We start from the raw sequence: 22,080 nt of genomic DNA, 5'->3' as shown, positions 1-22,080 counted from the left end.
TTCTCTGACGTTCCCATCCAACTCACATCCTTTACAAATGGCTTCATGTCAATCATTATAAAGTCAAATAAAATACTTGCATATTATAAATGTATGTAGGATGTTATGAATGTCTACAGTGAACCTTAATCTTACCTGAGCTGTAGGGGAAGGGGCTGTAACGTCAATCGGACCAGAAGTTCGATCCAGGCTCTGCTGTTGTTCTGCTGATGTTTCAGTTGAACCCAAAGATTCAGCCAGTTCTGTTCCCACAAAGTCTGTCAACTCTGAGTGCTGGGTATCTGATATAGTCTCATAGATATCTGAGTCCTGAGATAAATGAGATAGCCCACTAGGATCCCCTGGCAGTGTTTTCGTTATCCGGCCATCTGAGATCTGCTGTTTATCTTGATCCTTGATAAGTGTAGGAGGGCTTGACTGCAGCTGGGGAAGTCTGCTTGTGGGCTCAGGTGAAACATGGAGCTTTAGGGAACAGTGCTGCAGCATATCACCAAGACCTTGAGCGTCTGAGGCTGAGGTGAATGAGAAACCTGGAGCTAAACTTCGCCTCTTCAGATCATGTTGCGGGATATCTCTAGTCTCATTATTGGAGGTCTGCAGTCCCACCATGGTCTTCATGTGCTCATAATGCTTGATATCATCAATGTCTTGTGAGACCCCGAACGTGGACATCCTGTGAGTGGTGGCTCTCGCAGAGTGATCCGTGGACATGCGGACCTTCGTCACAGTGCCTGACCGTTGACCTTTGTTAGACATGTTCAGTGGCTCTCTGTCAGTCGTTGACTGCAAGAATGTGCGACTCTGAGTCCCAGAATTTGTGAGGTCCAGTGGGCCCTGGGTCTTCACAGAGAGCTCCCTCACATACTTGACAGGGATGTAGAAGGGTTTGGTCCTCTGGTCCTTCCGGACGTGCCACCAGTAGTCGTTGGTCCTGGAGACCAGGATGTACCTGTGAACATTAGAGGCCCAGAGAGGCAACATGAAGAATGTGTTTGGGCTGTGCAATGACACGTGTACTGTGCATGTATTGTTAAGATCTATCATCTATATCATGTTGTCTGATCTGTTCCTTTGTAATTTTACTTTTTTAACTAAAGACTAATTTCCATTTTGTGAAATATTTTCTGGACAATAAAGATTTTCAATTCAATTACCTCTCGTTGGGCTTGATGGAGACCAGAGCCCCGTCCTTGGCTGTGTACTCATACTCAAACTCCACCTGCACCATCGCCATGTTACTGTAGTTAGGCCTACAGTTACGGTTGTTAGGCCTAGTTAGCCGCTATGCTGGCTGGAGCCTCTGTGTTGAAATGCAGATAGTCACATTTCAAAAGAGTTCATCTTGGAGCTGGAAACATTCAAAACAGTACATTTAAAATGGGCATATATTGTGCGTCTCAAACGGCACCCTATTCCCTTTATAGTGCACTACTTTTTAACCAGGGCACATAGAGAATATGGTGGGCATTTGGGACATACACGCATTAAAAACAAGATGAAAACAAATTCCGATCCAGTAAACTTAGACAGGACTCCGGCCATACAGTAATAGACATTTGGAAACCTCAACATTATCGGAGTCATTGAATTACATACATGTATTTTAATAGGATCTCTGAGGTGGGAGTACTCAGTTACTAACGTCACAGTTGTCCTCAATCAACATGATCCACTTCTGCCTTACAGATTATCGTCATAAAGAATGCAGAGTGACCAGTATTGCTGTTTCTGTTTCATGATTTTAACCTGAACAATGGGCAGGCAGACATCAGTTAAGGTTGTCTCCCATCGCTGTCCATAAAAATAGTGCTACAGGAAGTTGCTGCCAGCAGTCACTGCAGTTCAGAATGTCCTAACCCAAAACGTAAAGAGCTCTATAGACTCACAACACAGAGCTCACAGAACAGGAAGCCTGTAGCCCAGCACCAACCTGGGTTGACGATGCACAGCTCACGCCATTGTCAAGCTGCAATTTCAGTTTGCCATATAAGGCCTCCAGAAACACAGGGAGAACTTCCAAAAACAAAGGACTCAATTCCTTCTTCTAATTTCAGCAGTGACATCATTGACAACCAGGACCAATAACCAGGACCAATAACCCTGCTAAGTCTATTCCCTCTCCATACTAACCCATTCAGAGTGGACCGTCTGATCTATGTCAACATGAGTTGTTATTTTGTTGTCAACTGACATAATACTTAGTTCAATTGTTCTAGTAAGAGTGCATTTAAAATATTTTCTTTGAGGAAGGGTAACTTTTTGAAAGTCTTGAACTTGATATAGCCTACAGTAACAATCCAACCCTACATTATCAAGAGTCAGATAGGGGTGGCAGGTAGCCTAGTGGTTAGAGCGTTGGACTAGTATCCGAAAGGTTGCAAGATTGAATCCCCGAGCTGACAAGGTTAAAATCTGTCGTTCTGCCCCTGAACAAGGCAGTTAGCCCACTGTTCCTAAGCCGTCATTGAAAATAAGAATTTGTTCTTAACTGACTTGCCTAGTTAAATAAAGGTCAAATAAAAAACAGTGCATGTAAAACAGAAGTTAAACATGATTTAATCCCCACTAAGGGGGACTAGCAGAAGATAAACATGATTTAATCCACACTAAAGGGGGATTTGCAGAAATTAAACATGATTTAATCCACACTAAAGGGGGACTAGCAGAAATTAAACATGATTTCATCCCAACTAAGGGGGACTAGAATAAATTAAACATGATTTAATCCACACTAAGGGGGCCTAGCAGAAGTTAAACATGATTTAATCCACACTAAAGGGGACTAGCAGAAGTGAAACATGATTTCATCCCCACTAAGGGGGACTAGAATAAATTAAACATGATTTAATCCACACTAAGGGGGCCTAGCAGAAGATAAACATGATTTAATCCCAACTAAGGGGGCCTAGCAGAAGATAAACATGATTTAATCCCCACCAAGGGGGTCTAGCAGAAGTTAAACATGATTTAATCCACACTAAGGGGGACTAGCAGAAGTTAAACATGATTAAATCCCCACTAAGGGGGACTAGCAGAAAGTAAACATGATTTAATCCCCACTAAGGTGGACTAGCAAAAATCTAACATGATTTAATCCCCACTAAAGGGGCCTAGCAGAAGTTAAACATTATTTAATCCACACTAAGGGGGCCTAGCATGAGTTAAACATGATTGAATCCACACTAAGGGGGCCTAGCATGAGTTAAACATGATTTCATCACCACTAAGGGGGACTAGAATACATTAAACATGATTTAATCCACACTAAAGGGGACTAGCAGAAGTTAAGCATGATGTAATCCATACTAAGGAGGTCTAGCAGAAGTTAAGCATGATGTAATCCACACTAAGGGGGTCTAGCAGAAGTTAAGCATGATGTAATCCATACTAAGGGGGTCTAGCAGAAGTTAAGCATGATGTAATCCATACTAAGGGGGTCTAGCAGAAGTTAAGCATGATGTAATCCATACTAAGGGGGTCTAGCAGAAGTTAAGCATGATGTAATCCATACTAAGGGGGTCTAGCAGAAGTTAAGCATGATGTAATCCATACTAAGGGGGTCTAGCAGAAGTGTTGTTCAAAGGGAATCTCATGTTACAATAATAATGCACACTAACAGTACATCAAACTTTTACAATAAAACCAATGTAATTCAAGGCTTGACAATACAGTAGGTATTCATACCTGGAGGTGGGCGTACAGCCAGAAGACTTGTACCAACTCTGTCCTCTACTCTCTGAATGTTCAGTGGATCCCAGATGGTAGAGTGAGTTTAATAAATCTACCATTTGCATTAATTCCCATCATATATTACACCTGGTAAATCTTTCTCTTTCAGCATCTATTTTCCATCACATTACCGTTCACTTGTCCAAGTATGTTTTGAGCTCCTGTAGTGTCGGTTATAAACGCCTAGTTGTCTACCACGGGGCTGTGTGTGTGTGTGCGTGCACAGGTTTCAACTTGCCTGACTGCCTCTGTATCATTTCCTGTTCTACTGACTGTGTATAGGAACAACACTGAGAGAATGGAGACTGGGGGACAGGAACACACACACAGAGCTATGAAAAATGGGAGTGACTCAATATATAGTTCTATTCAGTCCCTCATGAAACATCATCTGGTTTCCTAGGATTCTGTGACCAAACTGACCGTTACTTCCCTTTAGAACTACAGTGGGGAATATTCTCTGGTTATAGGCTAACAGCCATGTGAAATTGATAAATTACAAACAAATATGTGTGCGTCTCCTATGGGCCCTGGTCAAAAGTAATGCACTATATAGGGAATAAGGTACTGTTTGGGATGCAGTAATTGTCAATATGTGTTGTCAATAAATACCCTCTAGCCTACATGCCAGTGTGAATTTCTGCTGGTTTAGCATTTCATGGCAGTTGGCCAAAAAGGGGAAGCAAACACTGGTATCAAGATTATTTCTGATCTTGGTTTTGTTAGGAATCACATTCGTTTAGCCTCATAAGATTTTCCTCTGGTCTCTAAAATAAAGCAAGTTAGTAAATTGTACAGTAAAGCCATGCCTCGCCCATTCTCTATAGGAGTGTTTCCCAACAGCACACGTTGTTGGTTTTGTAGTCCCGGACAGGCACACCTGATTCAACTTGTCAAATAATCATCAAGCTCTTGAGTTTTTTTATTTTACCTTTATTTAACTAGGCAAGTCAGTTAAGAACAAATTCTTATTTACAATGACGGCCTAGGAACAGTGGGTTAACTGCCTTGTTCAGGTGCAGAGCGACAGTTTTTTACCTTGTCAGCTCGGGGATTCAATCTTGCAACCTTTTGGTTACTGGTCCAACACTCTAACCACTAGGCTACCTGCCACCCCAGTTGAATCAGGTGAGCTTGTCAGGGGCAACAACAAAAATGTGTGCTGTTGGGAAGACTGGAGACACTGGCCTAGAGGAGGTGACAGAGGTTTGATCCCTGAATTTCCCTCTGTGGGGAATTTAAGACATCATATTTAAAGAAACAAGACCAATGTATATCTGGTTTGTCACAGAAACTTTATTCCTGCGTTCCTGCCGCTCTGTCCTTCAGTATAGACTACACACCAAAACGATGTACTTTAGTGACTACATTACCCACAACCCCCAGCCCTGTAACCTCTGACCTTAGTGATGACAACTCTTTCTTCTGGCGGTGGCAGGGGTCCACACACTGGTCCTCTGCTGCTGGGTTCCAAACCTGGTACACACACACGCACACACACACACACACACACACACACACACACACACACACACACACACACACACACACACACACACACACACACACACACACACACACACACACACACACACACACATCTCAGAGTGTCTGTTACTGCATGGTACACACATCTCAGAGTGTGTATGTCTGTTACTGCATGGTACACACATCTCAGAGTGTGTATGTCTGTTACTGCATGGTACACACATCTCAGAGTGTGTATGTCTGTTACTGCATGGTACACACATCTCAGAGTGTGTATGTCTGTTACTGCATGGTACACACATCTCAGAGTGTGTATGTCTGTTACTGCATGGTACACACACTCACTGGGCCCATGAGAAAGACGCGTGAGGTGGCAGTGAGGTTTACCCCCACCCCTCCGACTTTAAGTGACAACAGCATGATCAGTGGGCTGCCGGGTGCGTCGCTCTGTATCTCCTAGATGACCTGAGCCCGCCTCTTCTGGCTCATTGTGCCATCCAGACACAAACGGGAGAGCATGTCAAAAAGGCCAGCTCTTATTGAGGAGTTTCAGCAGCCCTGAACCATTAGTTTGTTGTAATTGCCCAACACCCCTTATATCTTATTAGTGTACCTGCAAGTCACACCACTTGTATTGGCCATAGTTGGCCATTCCCCGCGCACCTCACTCAACCCAGCTCCTGCCGTCAGAGTGAGATCGAGGTCAAATAAGAACGGACTCACTGGACTATTCCTCATGTTTCTTTTATTTGACCTGTGTTTAGTGTGTGCATATAAATATATGTACTCTCCAACATGTCATGGGGTTTAAGTTGGGTGTTTTTAAGGCATATTCATAAGGTTTATAAAGTTATTCCTCTTCCATGTGAGTCATGCTGCTTCTAGCCTGCTAGCCAAGATATTAGCCAGTCATGCTAGCTCGTAATGTTGTGTACCACATGCCTCGTTAAGGATAGCACACACACACACACACACACACACACACACACACACACACACACACACACACACACACACACACACACACACACACACACACACAGTGCATTCGGAAAGTATTCAGACCCCTTCACTTTGTTTTCCATTTAGTTACAGCCTTATTCTAAAATTGATTAAATAAATGAAAAAAATCTGCCTTCCGAGTGGCGCAGCGGACTAAGGCACTGCATCGCAGTGTTGCGCCGTCACTACAGCCTGGCGTTCGAGCTGTCACTACAGGCCAGGCAGTGTCATTTCGGAGGACGCATGACTCAACCTTCACATCTCCCGAGACTGTTGGGGAGTTTCAGCGATGAGACAAGATCATTATCACGAAAATGGGGAGAAAAGAGGGGTAAAAATTACACCAAAAAATATATAAATAATAATAAATCCTCATCAATCAACACACAACACCCCATAATGACAAAGTGAAAACAGATTTTTTGACATTTTTGAAAATGTATTACAAATAAAAAACAGAAATACCTTATTTAGATAAGTATTCAGAACCTTTGCTATGAGACTGGATATTGAGCTCAGGTGCATCCTGTTCCCATTGATCATCCTTGAGATGTTTCTACAACTTGATTGGAGTCCACCTGTGGTAAATTCAACTGATTGGACATGATTTGGAAAGGCACACACATGTCTATATAAGGTCCCACAGTTGACAGTGCATGTCAGAGCAAAAACCAAGCCTTGAGGTTGAAGGAATTGTCTGTGGAGCTCTGAGACATGATTGTGTCGAGGCTCAGATCTGGGGAAGGGTACCAAAACATTTCTGCAGCATTGAAGGTCCCCAAGAACACAGTGGTGTCCATCATTCTTAAATGAAACAAGTTTGGAACCACCAAGACTCTTCCTAGAGCTGGCCCCCCGGCCAAACTGAGCAATCGGGAGAGAAGGGCCTTGGTCAGGGAGGTATCCAAGAACCTGATGGTCACTCTGACAGAGGTCTAGAGTTCATCTGTTTCCGGTCACAACTTGCAGACTTGTTTACGCTGCTGTGCGTTTTTGTTGCCGATCTTACTTTGCTACCCAACGGTTTTTACTTTTTCATTACCGTATATTTTTACTTTTTACCCTCACTCAACTTTTTTCATTCAACTTTCTTACCCCGGAGGTTTTATCTGGACATGGTTCGTCAGGACTTCAAACAGCCGAAGCTAAGTAACATTAACATGATGCCTTCTAATTGCAGTCGTTGTACTTATAATATACAGGAGAACGATCGCCTTACGGCAAGGATAGCTGTGCTGCAAGCCCAGCTTCAGACGCAATTGCTAGGCAAGGGTAATTTCAGTGTAGGAAAGGATGAAACAGCGTCTGTGCCACCAGTAAGTACAGATAGTAACGTTAGTATAAACCCCCTCGCACGGTCCCTGCAGCCGGACAACTTTCTCATGGCTTCTGGAGGGAAACGCTGTAGGAATGCTCAACCGGTGTCGCTTATTCAGCCGACAGAAACTTTCAACCGGTTCTCCCCATTAAGTGAGTCGGAGTCGGAGGCCGAGACTTCTCTGGTCTCTACTCCTCCCGCTGTGGGGTCTGAGACGCCGACGGCTCCCACCATTAGCTCTGACAAATTGAAAACCCTAGTCATTGGCGACTCCATTACCCGCAGTATTAGACTTAAAACGAATCATCCAGCGATCATACACTGTTTACCAGGGGGCAGGGCTACCGACGTTAAGGCTAATCTAAAGACGGTGCTGGCTAAAGCTAAAACTGGCGAGTGTAGAGACTATAGAGATATTGTTATCCACGTCGGCACCAACGATGTTAGGATGAAACAGTCAGAGGTCACCAAGCGCAACATAGCTTCAGCGTGTAAATCAGCTAGAAAGATGTGTCGGCATCGATTAATTGTCTCTGGCCCCCTCCCAGTTAGGGGGAGTGATGAGCTCTACAGCAGAGTCTCACAACTCAATCGCTGGATGAAAACTGTGTTCTGCCCCTCCCAAAAGATAGAATTTGTAGATAACTGGCCCTCTTTCTGGGACTCACCCACAAACAGGACCAAGCCTGGCCTGTTGAGGAGTGACGGACTCCATCCTAGCTGGAGGGGTGCTCTCATCTTATCTACGAACATAGACAGGGCTCTAACTCCTCTAACTCCAGAATGAAATAGGGTGCAGGCCAGGCAGCAGGCTGTTAGCCAACCTGCCAGCTTAGTGGAGTCTGCCATTAGCACAGTCAGTGTAGTCAGCTCAGCTTTTCCCATTGAGACCGTGTCTGTGCCTCGACCTAGGTTGGGCAAAATTAAAAATGGCGGTGTTCGCTTTAGTAATCTCACTAGTATAAAGACCTCCTCCATTCCTGCCATTATTGAAAGAGATTGTGATACTTCACATCTCAAAATTGGGTTACTTAATGTTAGATCCCTCACTTCCAAGGCAGTTATAGTCAATGAACTAATCACTGATCATAATCTTGATGTGATTGGCCTGACTGAAACATGGCTTAAGCCTGATGAATTTACTGTGTTAAATGAGGCCTCACCCCCTGGTTACACTAGTGACCATACCCCCCGTGCATCCAGCAAAGGCGGAGGTGTTGCTAACATCTACGATAGCAAATTTCAATTTACAAAAAAAAAAACAATGACGTTTTCGTCTTTTGAGCTTCTAGTCATGAAATCTATGCAGCCTACTCACTCACTTTTTATAGCTACTGTTTACAGGCCTCCTGGGCCATATGCAGTGTTCCTCACCGAGTTCCCTGAATTCCTATCGGATCTTGTAGTCATAGCAGATAATATTCTAATTTTTGGTGACTTTAACATTCACATGGAAAAGTCCACAGACCCACTCCAAAAGGCTTTCGGAGCCATCATCGACTCAGTGGGTTTTGTCCAACATGTCTCTGGACCTACTCACAGCCACAGTCATACTCTGGACCTAGTTTTGTCCCATGGAATAAATGTTGTGGACCTAAATGTTTTTCCTCATAATCCTGGATTATCGGACCACCATTTTATCGCGTTTACAATTGCAACAAATAATCTGCTCAGACCCCAACCAAGGAGCATTAAAAGTCGTGCTATAAATTCTCAGACAACCCAAAGATTCCTTGATGCCCTTCCAGACTCCCTCTGCCTACCCAAGGACGTCAGAGGACAAAAATCAGTTAACCACCTAACCGAGGAACTCAATTTAACCTTGCGCAATACCCTAGATGCAGTTGCACCCCTAAAAATTAAAAACATCTGTCATAAGAAACTAGCTCCCTGGTATACAGAAAATACACGAGCTCTGAAGCAAGCTTCCAGAAAATTGGAACGGAAATGGCGCCACACCAAACTGGAAGTCTTCCGACTAGCTTGGAAAGACAGTACCGTGCAGTATCGAAGAGCACTCACTGCTGCTCGATCATCCTATTTTTCCAACTTAATTGAGGAAAATAAGAACAATCCGAAATTTCTTTTTGATACTGTCGCAAAGCTAACTAAAAAGCAGCATTCGCAAATGGAGGATGGCTTTCACTTCAGCAGTAATACATTTATGAACTTCTTTGAGGAAAAGATCATGATCATTAGAAAGCAAATTACGGACTCCTCTTTAAATCTGGGTATTCCTCCAAAGCTCCATTGTCCTGAGTCTGCACAACTCTGCCAGGACCTAGGATCAAGGGAGATACTAAAGTGTTTTAGTACTATATCTCTTGACACAATGATGAAAATAATCATGGCCTCCAAACCCTCAAGCTGCATACTGGACCCTATTCCAACTAAACTACTGAAAGAGCTGCTTCCTGTGCTTGGCCCTCCTATGTTGAACATAATAAACGGCTCTCTATCCACCGGATGTGTACCAAGCTCACTAAAAGTGGCAGTAATAAAGCCTCTCTTGAAAAAGCCGAATCTTGACCCAGAAATTATAAAAAACTATCGGCCTATATCGAATCTTCCATTCCTCTCAAATTTTTTTGAAAAAGCTGTTGCACAGCAACTCACTGCCTTCCTGAAGACAAACAATGTATACGAAACGCTTCAGTCTGGTTTTAGACCCCATCATAGCACTGAGACTGCACTTGTGAAGGTGGTAAATGACCTTTTAATGACGTCAGACCGAGGCTCTGCATCTGTCCTCGTGCTCCTAGATCTTAGTGCCGCTTTTGATACCATCGATCACCACATTCTTTTGGAGAGATTGGAAACCCAAATTGGTCTACATGGACAAGTTCTGGCCTGGTTTAGATCTTATCTGTCGGAAAGATATCAGTTTGTCTCTGTGAATGGTTTGTCCTCTGACAAATCAATTGTAAATTTCGGTGTTCCTCAAGGTTCCGTTTTAGGACCACTATTGTTTTCACTATATATTTTACCTCTTGGGGATGTCATTCGAAAACATAATGTTAAATTTCATGCGGACGACACACAGCTGTACATTTCAATGAAACATGGTGAAGCTCCAAAATTGCCCTCGCTAGAAGCCTGTGTTTCAGACATAAGGAAGTGGATGGCTGCAAACTTTCTACTTTTAAACTCGGACAAAACAGAGATGCTTGTTCTAGGTCCCAAGAAACAAAGAGATCTTCTGTTCAATCTGACAATTAATCTGGATGGTTGTACAGTCGTCTCAAATAAAACTGTGAAGGACCTCGGTGTTACTCTGGACCCTGATCTCTCTTTTGAAGAACATATCAAGACTGTTTCAAGGACAGCTTTTTTCCATCTACGTAACATTGCAAAAATCAGAAACTTTCTGTCCAAAAATGACGCAGAAAAATTAATCCATGCTTTTGTTACTTCTAGGCTGGACTACTGCAATGCTCTACTTTCCGGCTACCCGGATAAAGCACTAAACAAACTTCAGTTAGTGCTAAATACGGCTGCTAGAATCCTGACTAGAACCAAAAAATTTGATCATATTACTCCAGTGCTAGCCTCCCTACACTGGCTTCCTGTTAAGGCAAGGGCTGATTTCAAGGTTTTACTGCTAACCTACAAAGCATTACATAGGCTTGCTCCTACCTATCTTTCCGATTTGGTCCTGCCGTACATACCTATACGTACGCTACGGTCACAAGACGCAGGCCTCCTAATTGTCCCTAGAATTTCTAAGCAAACGGCTGGAGGTAGGGCTTTCTCCTATAGAGCTCCATTTTTATGGAATAGTCTGCCTACCCATGTGAGAGACGCAGACTCAGTCTCAACCTTTAAGTCTTTACTGAAGACTTATCTCTTCAGTAGGTCCTATGATTAAGTGTAGTCTGGCCCAGGAGTGTGAAGGTGAACGGAAAGGCTGGAGCAACGAACCGCCCTTGCTGTCTCTGCCTTGCCGGTTCCCCTCTTTCCACTGGGATTCTCTGCCTCTAACCCTATTACAGGGGCTGAGTCACTGACTTACTGGTGTTCTTCCATGCGTCCATGGGAGGGGTGCGTCACTTGAGTGGGTTGAGTCACTGACGTGGTCTTCCTGTCTGGGTTGGCGCCCCCCCTTGGGTTATGCCATGGCGGAGATTTTTGTGGGCTATACTCGGCCTTGTCTTCGGACGGTAAGTTGGTGGTTGTAGACATCCCTCTAGTGGTGTGGGGGCTGTGCTTTGGCAAAGTGGGTGGGGTTATATCCTTCCTGTTTGGCCCTGTCCGGGGGTATCATCGGATGGGGCCACAGTGTCTTCTGATCCCTCCTGTCTCAGCCTCCAGTATTTATGCTGCAGTAGTTTATGTGCCGGGGGGCTAGGGTCAGTCTGTTTCATCTGGAGTATTCTCTTGTCTTATCCGGTGTCCTGTGTGAATTTAAATATGCTCTCTCTAATTCTCTCTTTCTCTCTTTCTTTCTTTCTCTCGGAGGACCTGAGCCCTAGGACCATGCCTCGGGACTACCTGGCATGATGACTCCTTGCTGTCCCCAGTCCACCTGGCCATGCTGCTGCTCCAGTTTCAACTGTTCTGCCTGCGGCTACGGAACCCTGACCTGTTCATCGGACGTGCTTGTTGCACCCTCGACAACTACAATGATTATTATTATTTGACCATGCTGGTCATTTATGAACATTTTAACAACTTGACCATGTTCTGTTATAATATCCACCCGGCACAGCCAGAAGAGGACTGGCCACCCCTCATAGCCTGGTTCCTCTCTAGGTTTCTTCCTAGGTTTTTGGCCTTTCTAGGGAGTTTTTCCTAGCCACCGTGCCTCTTTCACATGCATTGCTTGCTGTTTGGGGTTTTAGGCTGGGTTTCTGTACAGCACTTTGAGATTTCAGCTGATATACGAAGGGCTATATAAATAAATTTGATTTGATTTGATCTGTGGAGATGGGAGAACCTTCCAGAAGGACAACCTTCTCTGCAGCACTCCACCAATCAGGCCTTTATAGTTGAGTGGTCAGACGGAAGACACTCCTCAGTAAAAGGCACGACAAACAGCTTGAGGTTTGCCAAAAGGACTCTCAGACCATGAAAAACAAGATTCTCTGGTCTGAAGAAACCCAGATTGAACTCTTTGGCCTGAATGCTAAGCATCACATCTGGATGAAACCAGGCACTGCTCATCACCTGGCCAATACCATATCTACGGTGAAGCATGGTGGTGGTAGCATCATGCTGAGGGGATGTTTTTCAGCAGCAGGAACTGGGAGATTAGTCCGAATCGAGGGAAAGATCTTTGGAGCAAAGTACAGAGATCCTTGATGAAAACCTGCTCCAGAGCACTCAGGACCTCAGACTGGGGCGAAGGTTCACCTTCCAACAGGACAACGACCCTAAGCACACAGCCAAGACAATGAGGGAGGGGCGTCTGTACAAGTCTCTGAATGTACTTGAGTGGCCCAGCCAGAGCCCAGACTTGAACCCGATCAAACATCTCTGGAGAGACCTGAAAATAGCTGTGCAGCGATGCTCCCCATCCAACCTGACAGAGCTTGAGAGGATCTACAGAGAAGAATGGGAGAAACTCCCCAAATACAGGTGCGCCAAGCTTGTAGCGTCATACTCAAGACTCAAGGCTGTAAACGCTGCCTAAGGTGCTTCAAGATAGTACTGACTAAAGGGTCTGAATACTTATGTAAATGTGATATTTGAGTTTTTAATGTTTAATACATTTACAAAAATTTCTAAAAGTATGTTTTTGCTTTGTCATTATGTGTTGATTGTTGAGGGGGAATTTTTTATTTAATCCATTTTAGAATAAGGCTGTAACGTAACAAAATGTGGAAAAAGTCAGGGAGTCTGAATACTTTCCGAATGCACTGTATATACTATATATATTGTTAGAATGTGTGATTAATGTTGGGTGGTGTATATGCTTATTCTCAGTCATTCCAAAACCACGGACTATTGCCATGACACTGATCAATTAAAGTATGTGAACAAGAATGTGTATGTATAGATATATGTGTGTATTTCAGATAGTAAGACTTGAAGAACTGTTTCCTCAGATTAAATTAAGATGCCATGAGAAAATTGATCAGGTACATCATAAGAATCCATTATAATTGAATTACAGTACTATCATACATGCAAATCCATGTCGGCTCAATTATTCTTTATTTTTTGATGGGAAATAGTTGATGAACCAACAGTTGAGATGTATTCATAAAAGAATGCAGGTAACCATTGCTGATGACAAATACGGGCAGTGTGATTTTCAGATTTAAAAGAAATTATTTTCTGTTACTGCATACAGGATAAGGGTTTACTTGAATCGAGCACTAAGAGGTGTACCACAGTCTACTGGCTATGTTACATTCAGATTGTGTTTTATATAGATATTGTTTCAGATGGCTGATTCGCACAACAGCTGGTTGGGGATGTTCATCAGAACACCTATGTGGTAGAAGAAAACACCTAGGCCCAACATGTTTAAGGAACATTCCATTTGTTTATACTATTAACTTTACCATAGCCAGATTTTTACATTTACATCATTTAGCAGACGCTCTTATCCAGAGCGACTTACAAATTGGTGCATTCACCTTATATCCAGTGGAACAACCACTTTACAATAGTACACAGATGAGAAGATTTAGGAGTAGATAATGGTAAAGGGTATCTGGTTAATGTATACCTATGATGACATCTTTGTATCGGATTTTATCTGTTGCATATCTTGAAAATCTAAGATGAGGAAAGTTTGAATGGTATGGAAATTCCATTTGCTTTTGGATACCAAACAAAACTTTGTTCACCAAGTAAAATAAACTAATCTCACTAGTATTTTGGGAACAGTAGTTCCAACTAGCCAGTGTACCAGTCAGTTTGTGCTTTCATTCCACTCCTTGACAGCATAGAATGATCGCATAAACAGGCTAGTTCCAAACCATTTATTTTTTAGTTCGGAAACTATTGGCATGATGCTTTAGTGCTTTGCTACATGATTGTGCAACCTTGCCATATCCATTACATAGAAACAAAATTACAGGTTTGTCAACTTTATTGATTTAGGGAGAAGAAAAAAATATTCATGTAATTTTTCATGTGCAACTCACAATGTTCTCTGAAGGTAATAAATGTACTAAAATATATTTTAGTATCCCTTTAACTGAGTGGTCCTTTTAGTCCAGCATACAAACAGATTAAGTGAGGAGCTTCTGTTCCTTGAATAGTTTATTCACTAATAAAAGCATTTGCTAAACCTGGACCATAAATCGAGTAATGCAAAATTCAAGGCATAGTTAGAGAAACCAAGGTAGGATGTGCAAACCAAGGTATGATAGACATTTAAATAGCAAGTGGCCTTAACTCAGCAGGTTGGTTAAGTTCTGGGAATCAGTGAGTGCAAGGAATGTAAAATGTATTCATTAAAAATACAGCTAGTATAAAATGTTACATGAATTGAATCATTTTGTGTTTAAATCTATTTAACTGTTGAGTAGTTTCTCAAGTGTTCTGTCAGGGGACATGTGCCCAATGCAAACAGGGATTGTCCTGGTAAAGTAGACAAGATGTCACTCATCACATTTAAAATGTATTTGTAATTACAATGGTGTCAGAAGTATGCACCAAATGTCACATTGATCCATAATTAAAGAAAATGCATTTATTCAATTAACAAGTATATACATAAAAGGGCGTGGTGACAAACAGTACACTAGGAGTCACGTTTCCAATGGGGCAGATAAGCAAAATCAATTACACACCAAGAAAATGTTTTTCTGTTTTCCATTTATTCTTGTATCTTGTATCATTAACTAAAACTCATCCTATTCCAGAGACCACTGTCTTTAAAAGTTTCCAGAGAAAAAGTCCTGGCTTGTGAAAAGGACTGGAGCTATTCTACTTATTGGCAGTTCTATTCGCTTTTTGACTTCTTGCTGTCATTCCCGTTCTTCTCTGGGATAATCTCTTTAGGCTTCCTCTTATTGGTGATGTCGGCCATGCTGTTGCCAGGGTGAGCGCCAAACGTGATGATGATGCAGGTCATGTTGTCACAGCCTGTACCATCTCCAGACGTATCAGGTGCAAGGCAATGGTCAAGTAGCTACGGAGACCAAATAAAAAGTTCATAGTTCATTGTTAAAGAATGAAAAATGTTATGCGTACAGGGGATTGATGGATCGAGTAAAAAAATAAATAAAAAAAAGCCATCTCTCTTACCTCTTCAACTATGGAGGACAGAGGCCTGGCAACGCCACTGGCATCAGGCTTTATTTTCTGACTGACAAAGTCCACAACATCCTGACTGCTCATGACGTTCCTGTGGATGACACTCATTAAGGAGGAATTCAGAGGTGGTTCCATTTCACAAATTGATTATTGAAGTACGGCCTAATTTAAGAGAAAACAGTACTATAAAATGCTACTATCAAACAAGCTGTACCAGATTCCGTCGCATGCAATGACCATGAAGTCATGCTCCGGGTTGAGGGTGAGCACTTTGACGTCAGGCATTGAGGAGATCATCTGCTCCTCTGGGCCAAGGGCCTTGTTTCGTTTGTAAAAGTGATCGCCTGAAAACACAACAAAGGCCATTCAGTTATGTCCTTTCAGTCTGATGCCCGTTCTTCAACAGCAAGGCCATTCTTTACTGGAAACTATGCCTGATACTTCAATCGAAACACCAATGCCAGGGCTAGGATATGCAGGAGGAGGATCCATTTACCGATGGCCCTGGAGAGGTTGAGTCCTCCGTTGACGCGGCCGTCCATGGTGACCTTTCCCCCAGCATTCTTTATCCTGGCCAGCTCCAGCTCATCCTCTGGCTTGTGGTCGTAGGACATGTCTATGGCCTTGCCCTTCTCAGACACCACACAGCGGGAGTCCCCGGCGTTTGCCACAATCAGCTGTTTCCCTCTGATCAGAGCCACCACCGCTGTAGTGCCACTGTCTGAGCCAGGCTAGGAGGGGTAGAGACACAAAGCTCTTATCGGAGAATAGCCGCCTTCAGTTTAATCCAGGTCAAAACACAAAGGCAGGATAAAATGTTGCATTTAGTGAGACAAAAAGTGACCACTACTCCAGATAGACATGAATAGCCCCATTACAACAATCAGGGCTACTCAGGCTCTCCATTCAGGTTTAGGTTTCCTTTAGGGTTATGGCAGGATCTAAATTAAGCTGTGTATTCTACCTCTTCTTTCCCATCCATTCCAGGGTAGCACATCTCTTCCTCCTCATCCTCTCCCTCTTCAGTGTCTTCCTCTTCATCATCACTGCTTTCACCTTCCTCACTGCCATCCTGTAGAAGCATAATTACATCATTAACCCACATACAATTCTTTCAAAAAAGTATAAAAAGCTTAGACTGTTTAATTGTTCAAATCCAGTGGGGGTAATCTGATCCAGCAGAGGTGGCCAACCCTCCCCCTGGAGAGCAGTCCTTCTGCAGACATTTTCTCCAACCAGAATCTCAGACAATAGCTGCTCACCAGGACCATGATTATCTTAACCAGGTGAGTAAGAACTGTTGGCAAAAGCCTACACACCCAGTAGCTCTTCAGGTAGAGGGTTGGCCAGAGTTACAGTAATTCCTGAAGGCTTGATCTTCCACCTCACCTCCTCTTCACTTCCCTCATCTTCCTCTTCCCCCGACTCGTCACTATCCTCAAAGAACTTGGAGCTGGTGTCTCCAGGAGCCGGAGCCGCTGAGGAAGAGCAGGAAGGCCCGGTGTCCTTCTCTCCTTCACAGGACCCTGCTGCTCCTGTCGCTGAAGAGCTGTCCCCTCCTGCTGTCCTGCAGGCCCGCAGCTTGGAGAATCCTGCACCACCACCAGCCTTGGCCTTCCCATTGCTGTCCATCTCACCCTCCACTTCTCCATTGATGCCCTTCTCCCCATAGGAATGTGGTTCACCTTCCCCAGACTCTTTGTTGCCCTCCGGACAGAGCTTCTTGTGTTTGAGTGCATTGCGGTTCTGTCCGTAGCGAACGAGCAGCTCTTCAATGGTCAAGGTGGCCTCCTCATGCAAAAGCTCTGCCTCCTCATTGTCCACTAACAGAGGGAAAGGAACACATGGGTTTGAATTACAAATGATTTGTTTTGAATAATGGTTTATGATTCCAGCCACAGCAATGTCTTTAACTACATATGAAGCATTTTGCTACACCCGCTAAACACGTATGTGACCAATAATTTTACTAGATCTTGGGCAGTTGCTGGAGTCTACTCACAATCATCTTCTTCAGCAACTTTTTCATTTGGTGCTTCCTCTTGTGGGCGGCCAGCTATCTGAACAAGCTCTTTGATCACTTCCTCTGTGGTCACCCTGCTATCAATTGCCAGAAATGCATCCTCCAAAGCCTGAAACACATCGGCATGCATCCACCCAGTAAGACAATGTATGCTCCTATGGAGGAGTTTGACAAAGAGCACAAGATCTACAACCAAAGTTGGTAGGTACTCACTTCTAATATCGTTTAAAGATGCAATATTGTAGGAATCACTCCACCATTTCCTAGTTGCTTAAATTGTAATAGTTTGTGACAACACAAGCAGCCATTGTGTAGAAAATCATTGTACCCATTGTGTAGAAAATCATTGTACCATCTAAACCGCTGTGAAATATATTTTCCATAACCAAAAATCTAGTTTATTTACAGCTGATGGACAAAATACGCAATAACAAAACTTTACGGGAAGCATAGAAATAGCGCATATAGAACATACACCTCGTCGACTTGCTTTCAATGACTGACATATCATAAGGCCCCTTTCTGCCCCAATTTGTAAGTCGCTCTGGATAAGAGCGTCTGCTAAATAATGTAAATTATATCTATAAAACACATTTCTACGCATCTTTCAAATAAAATTGTGTTTGTTACACACGCCGAATACAACAGGTATAATAGACCTTACCGTGAAATGCTTATTTACAAGCCCTTAACCAACAATGCAGTTTAAGAAATAGAGTTAAGAAAATATTTACTAAACAAACTAAAGTAAAATTATTTTGGTCATGTCACCCAAAAAGTTACATTGTAGCTTTAAGGGTGCCCAAAATACATTATTTAATGGTAGGAATACTTAATTCTTACATATCCAACAGAAGGTAGCCTAGTGGTTAGACCTTTGGGCCAGTAACTGAAACGTTGCTGGATCAAATCCCGAGCTGACAAAGTAAAAATCTGTCCTTCTGCCCCTGAACAAGGCAGTTAATCCACTGTTCCCCAATAGGCCATCATTGTAAATAAGAATTTGTTCTTAACTGATTTGCCTAGTTAAATGAAGGCTAAATTGTCCAAATGCATTCTTCCACTCACCTTTTGCAGTTTGCCATCTTTGTAAGCCTTTTGTTCTTTAATGATATCAGGTAGGTACTTGGAACAGTACAATGCAACTTCCTCACCTGTGAAGGCAAAAGCATTTTAAGTCTTGATTACTTAAATTAAAGTAACTAGCTTAACAGTCTACGGTATTAACAAAAACAAGTCCAAGGTATGCTCAAAATGGTTTATCTTAGGGATAGTAAGAATACACAGTACCTCCATGTCCATCATACACAGAAAACATGGCTGTTTCATCATCCAGTTCTAGAATGCAGTTGTGAGCATCCTGTTGCAAGAAACAAAAACATTTTACTCTCATGGAATGCCAAATTCCCAATCTGATCCTCATCACACCGAATCAGAGGTGTAAAGTACTTAAGTAAAAAAAATACTTTAAAGTAGTACTGAATTAGTTTTTGGGGGTTACTTTTACTTTACTACATTCCTAAAGAAAATAAACTTTTTACTTCATAAATTCTCTGACACCCAAAAGTACTTGTTACATTTTGAATGCTTAGCAGGACTGGAAAACAGTCAAATTCACACACTTATCAACCGAACATCACTGGTCATCCCTACTGCCTCTGATCTGGCGGACTCACTAAACACACATGCTTTGGTTGTAAATGATGTTGGGGTGTGCCCCTGGCTTTCAGCCCCTTTCTGTAAATACAAAATGGTGCCATCTGGTTTGCTTAATATAAGCAATTTGAAATTATTTACACTTTTACTTTTGATACTTAAGTATATTTAAACTAAATACTTTTACTCAAGTAGAATTTTACTGGGTGACTTAGATTAATAGAAAATAACAAAAGTATCTTTACTTTTACTGAAGTTTGACAGTTGGGTACTTTTCCAACCACTGTACCTAATCATCATCATCACCAGCTTCCAATTGACTCAATCATCCCCCTACCTCTCTCTGGTAACTATTCCCCAAGTAGATGCTGTAAATGAGAATGTGTCAGTCAACTTAACTGGTAAAATAAACAAATGATGAGCCTTCCACCAGATTATATAAATCACTAAATCAGACTAGTGCCATTTGAATGTGAAAATGTAATGGGATGCATTTGCTGGCACAGTCTTAATGGTATGCACATCTTACTGACGTGGCTTTAAAGGGGAACATAAAAAAAAATATCACATTTTGCGTGGAATCTCCATATCAGTACATGCAGGAAAGTTAGCTACATAGCTAGCTAGTTAGCTTTGTAGCTAGCTAACAATTTAGCTACCCTGCTAACGTTAGCTACAAACAGTCTTCCTGCACAACAACGTTGACATTAATATTTAAGCCTCAACTAAGTTAACACTATGACACATTAATGGCTGGAATCATATAGCTAGTTACTTAAGATGCCAAACTTTATAAAGTTATATAAGGACTACCTATCCCTTACAGCCAGTTAGATAAAGATTTTTATTGTCGTCTAAACCAAATCATGTCATTCGCATTCTAGCTAGGTGGTAACTAGACAGCATTGGCAAAGAATTACTGCTGAATCCAATCCAACAAGCAATGTTTTTAGATAATCTTACCTCCATAGAGACACGCCAGCCTTGCATGGCTGCAAAGCCGAAGCTCATCTTTTGGTTTCCACCATTGGAAGAGGACTTCACTGTGTTGGGTTGCGACAAGTAAGCTCCCATGATGTAGCTACCAACAAACAGTGGGTTTCAATCTAGTTGGTGTTGGAAAATCCGATTTAACGTTAGCAGGACAAAAACAAGGTCATCAGTTAAATTACACAGATGTTCCAATCATGCAGTGGAGTATAAACACTGCAATTGTCGCAAAGGGCTTCCTTAATATTATTGATAGCTAACGTTGGCTAGGCTAACAAACGAGCATAGCTAGCTACAGTTCTTACTCGCAAACGAGCCATTTCCTTTAAAGAGAAGCCAAATGGGAAACTTCAAACACCATCAACAGGAAGATTATAAATGCTATTAAAACAGTTCTGGCCTAAAAGTGAGTCACAATTGGAACATTGTACCGGAAAATACCAGCACGTGTAACTGCAAACGTTAACAACATAGCTAGCTAGCTATAAACATACCTCTCAAAAAGAACAGGAGACATAAAGGAAGCGGAAACGCCGTGATGAACGAGAAATACGCATGCCTATTTGTGAGCAGGGGCGTTCAGAAAGGGTCCGTTCAGAAAGTGCGCCAAAACTTTAACTGCAATGAACAAAGACGTCCATGTGGTGTCGCCATAGCCACCGATTCTAGCGTGGCCAACAAACGTTGGAGTAGATCCCTATTTCCCAGTGGTGTAAAGTACTTACGTAAAAATACTTTAAAGTAGGTTTTTGGGGTATCTGCACTTTACTTTGTCATTTATATTTTTGACAACTTTTACTTTTACTTCACTAAATTCCTTAACAAAATGATGGTAATTTTACTCCATACATTTTCCCTGACACCCAAAACTACTCGTTGCATTTTAAATGATAAACAGGACAGGAAAATTGTCTAATTCACACTTATCAAGAGAACATCCCAGGTCATTCCTACTGCCTCTGTTCTGGTGGACTCACTAAACACATGCTTCATTTGTAAATGATGTCTGAGTGTTGGAGTGTGTCCCTGGCTATCAGTAAATAAATAAAAACTAGAAAATGTGGCCATCTGCTTTTCTTAATATAAAGAATTTGAAATGATTTATACTTGTACTTTTGATACTTAAGTATATTTTAGCAATTACATTTAGTATATTTAAAACCAAATACTTTTAGACTTCCACTTTTACATGAGTCATTTTCTATGAAGGTATCTTTACTTTTACTCAAGTATGACAATTGGGTATTTTTCCACCCCTGCTATTTCCTTTCCTCGTATCTTTTCCTTTTAACATAAAGTTATTTAATCAGTAGACATGAAAGAGAGGCTTAATACGCAATCAGTGGGGTAGTGGAGGGTTTACGCAGGTATACGTTGTATACCCACCTATTTTTCAATGGCCATTGTGTATAGGCCTGCTAACTTCTTTATCTCCACAATGCATATCAAAGTAGTGTAGCGGAAGTAGACTATACGCCATATTAATTAATAAAGCTGATGGAACAGATCAGGGCCCGGTTTCTCGATGGCATGGAACTTAGGCTCACGAGTGTTAACGATGTATCTTTCCTACAACCGCTGAAGATGTAGGCCTAACATGCATTTCCCAAAACACCACACAAAAAGAATGTTCGCTAAGTGCTAGTTGGAGCATGTGTCG

The 22,080-nt window shown here is 42.3% G+C and overlaps 2 protein-coding genes across 4 annotated transcripts in view; both read right to left on the bottom strand.

Annotated features, from left to right (window-relative positions):
- The window catches only part of LOC115152865 (rho GTPase-activating protein 27), a 42,114-nt gene extending 38,141 nt beyond the window's left edge, over positions 1-3,973 (bottom strand). The window contains exons 1-3 of one of the 2 annotated variants that reach the window (XM_029697752.1): positions 3,685-3,973; positions 1,155-1,348; positions 136-949 (exon numbers count right to left, since the gene is read on the bottom strand). In XM_029697752.1, the coding sequence (XP_029553612.1) occupies positions 136-949; positions 1,155-1,234 (894 nt within the window). In that variant the 5' untranslated portion in view covers positions 1,235-1,348; positions 3,685-3,973. The remainder of the gene's footprint in view (positions 1-135; positions 950-1,154; positions 1,349-3,684) is intronic. The other variant, XM_029697753.1, reaches the window with a different exon arrangement.
- A 10,588-nt stretch (positions 3,974-14,561) lies between these two features.
- Positions 14,562-21,015, bottom strand: LOC115152864 (protein phosphatase 1G-like). 2 transcript variants are annotated; one of them, XM_029697750.1, is made up of 11 exons: positions 20,915-21,015; positions 20,394-20,536; positions 19,065-19,134; positions 18,843-18,928; positions 17,754-17,883; positions 17,141-17,574; positions 16,716-16,823; positions 16,248-16,482; positions 15,966-16,095; positions 15,743-15,842; positions 14,562-15,626 (listed from the first exon to the last, which is right to left on the bottom strand). In XM_029697750.1, exons 2-11 carry the CDS (start codon positions 20,502-20,504, stop codon positions 15,438-15,440), a joined length of 1,593 nt encoding a protein of 530 aa, XP_029553610.1. In that variant the 5' UTR covers positions 20,505-20,536; positions 20,915-21,015; the 3' UTR covers positions 14,562-15,437. The 2 variants fall into 2 exon arrangements, with proteins under 2 accessions (XP_029553610.1, XP_029553611.1); XM_029697751.1 differs by lacking the exon at positions 20,915-21,015 and adding an exon at positions 20,726-20,898.
- Positions 21,016-22,080: the final 1,065 nt, after the last annotated feature.

This window comes from Salmo trutta, chromosome 18 (genome assembly GCF_901001165.1).
Source record: "Salmo trutta chromosome 18, fSalTru1.1, whole genome shotgun sequence".
NCBI classification, from domain to species: Eukaryota; Metazoa; Chordata; class Actinopteri; order Salmoniformes; family Salmonidae; genus Salmo; species Salmo trutta.
This window is presented reverse-complemented; position numbering and strand designations above follow the sequence as displayed.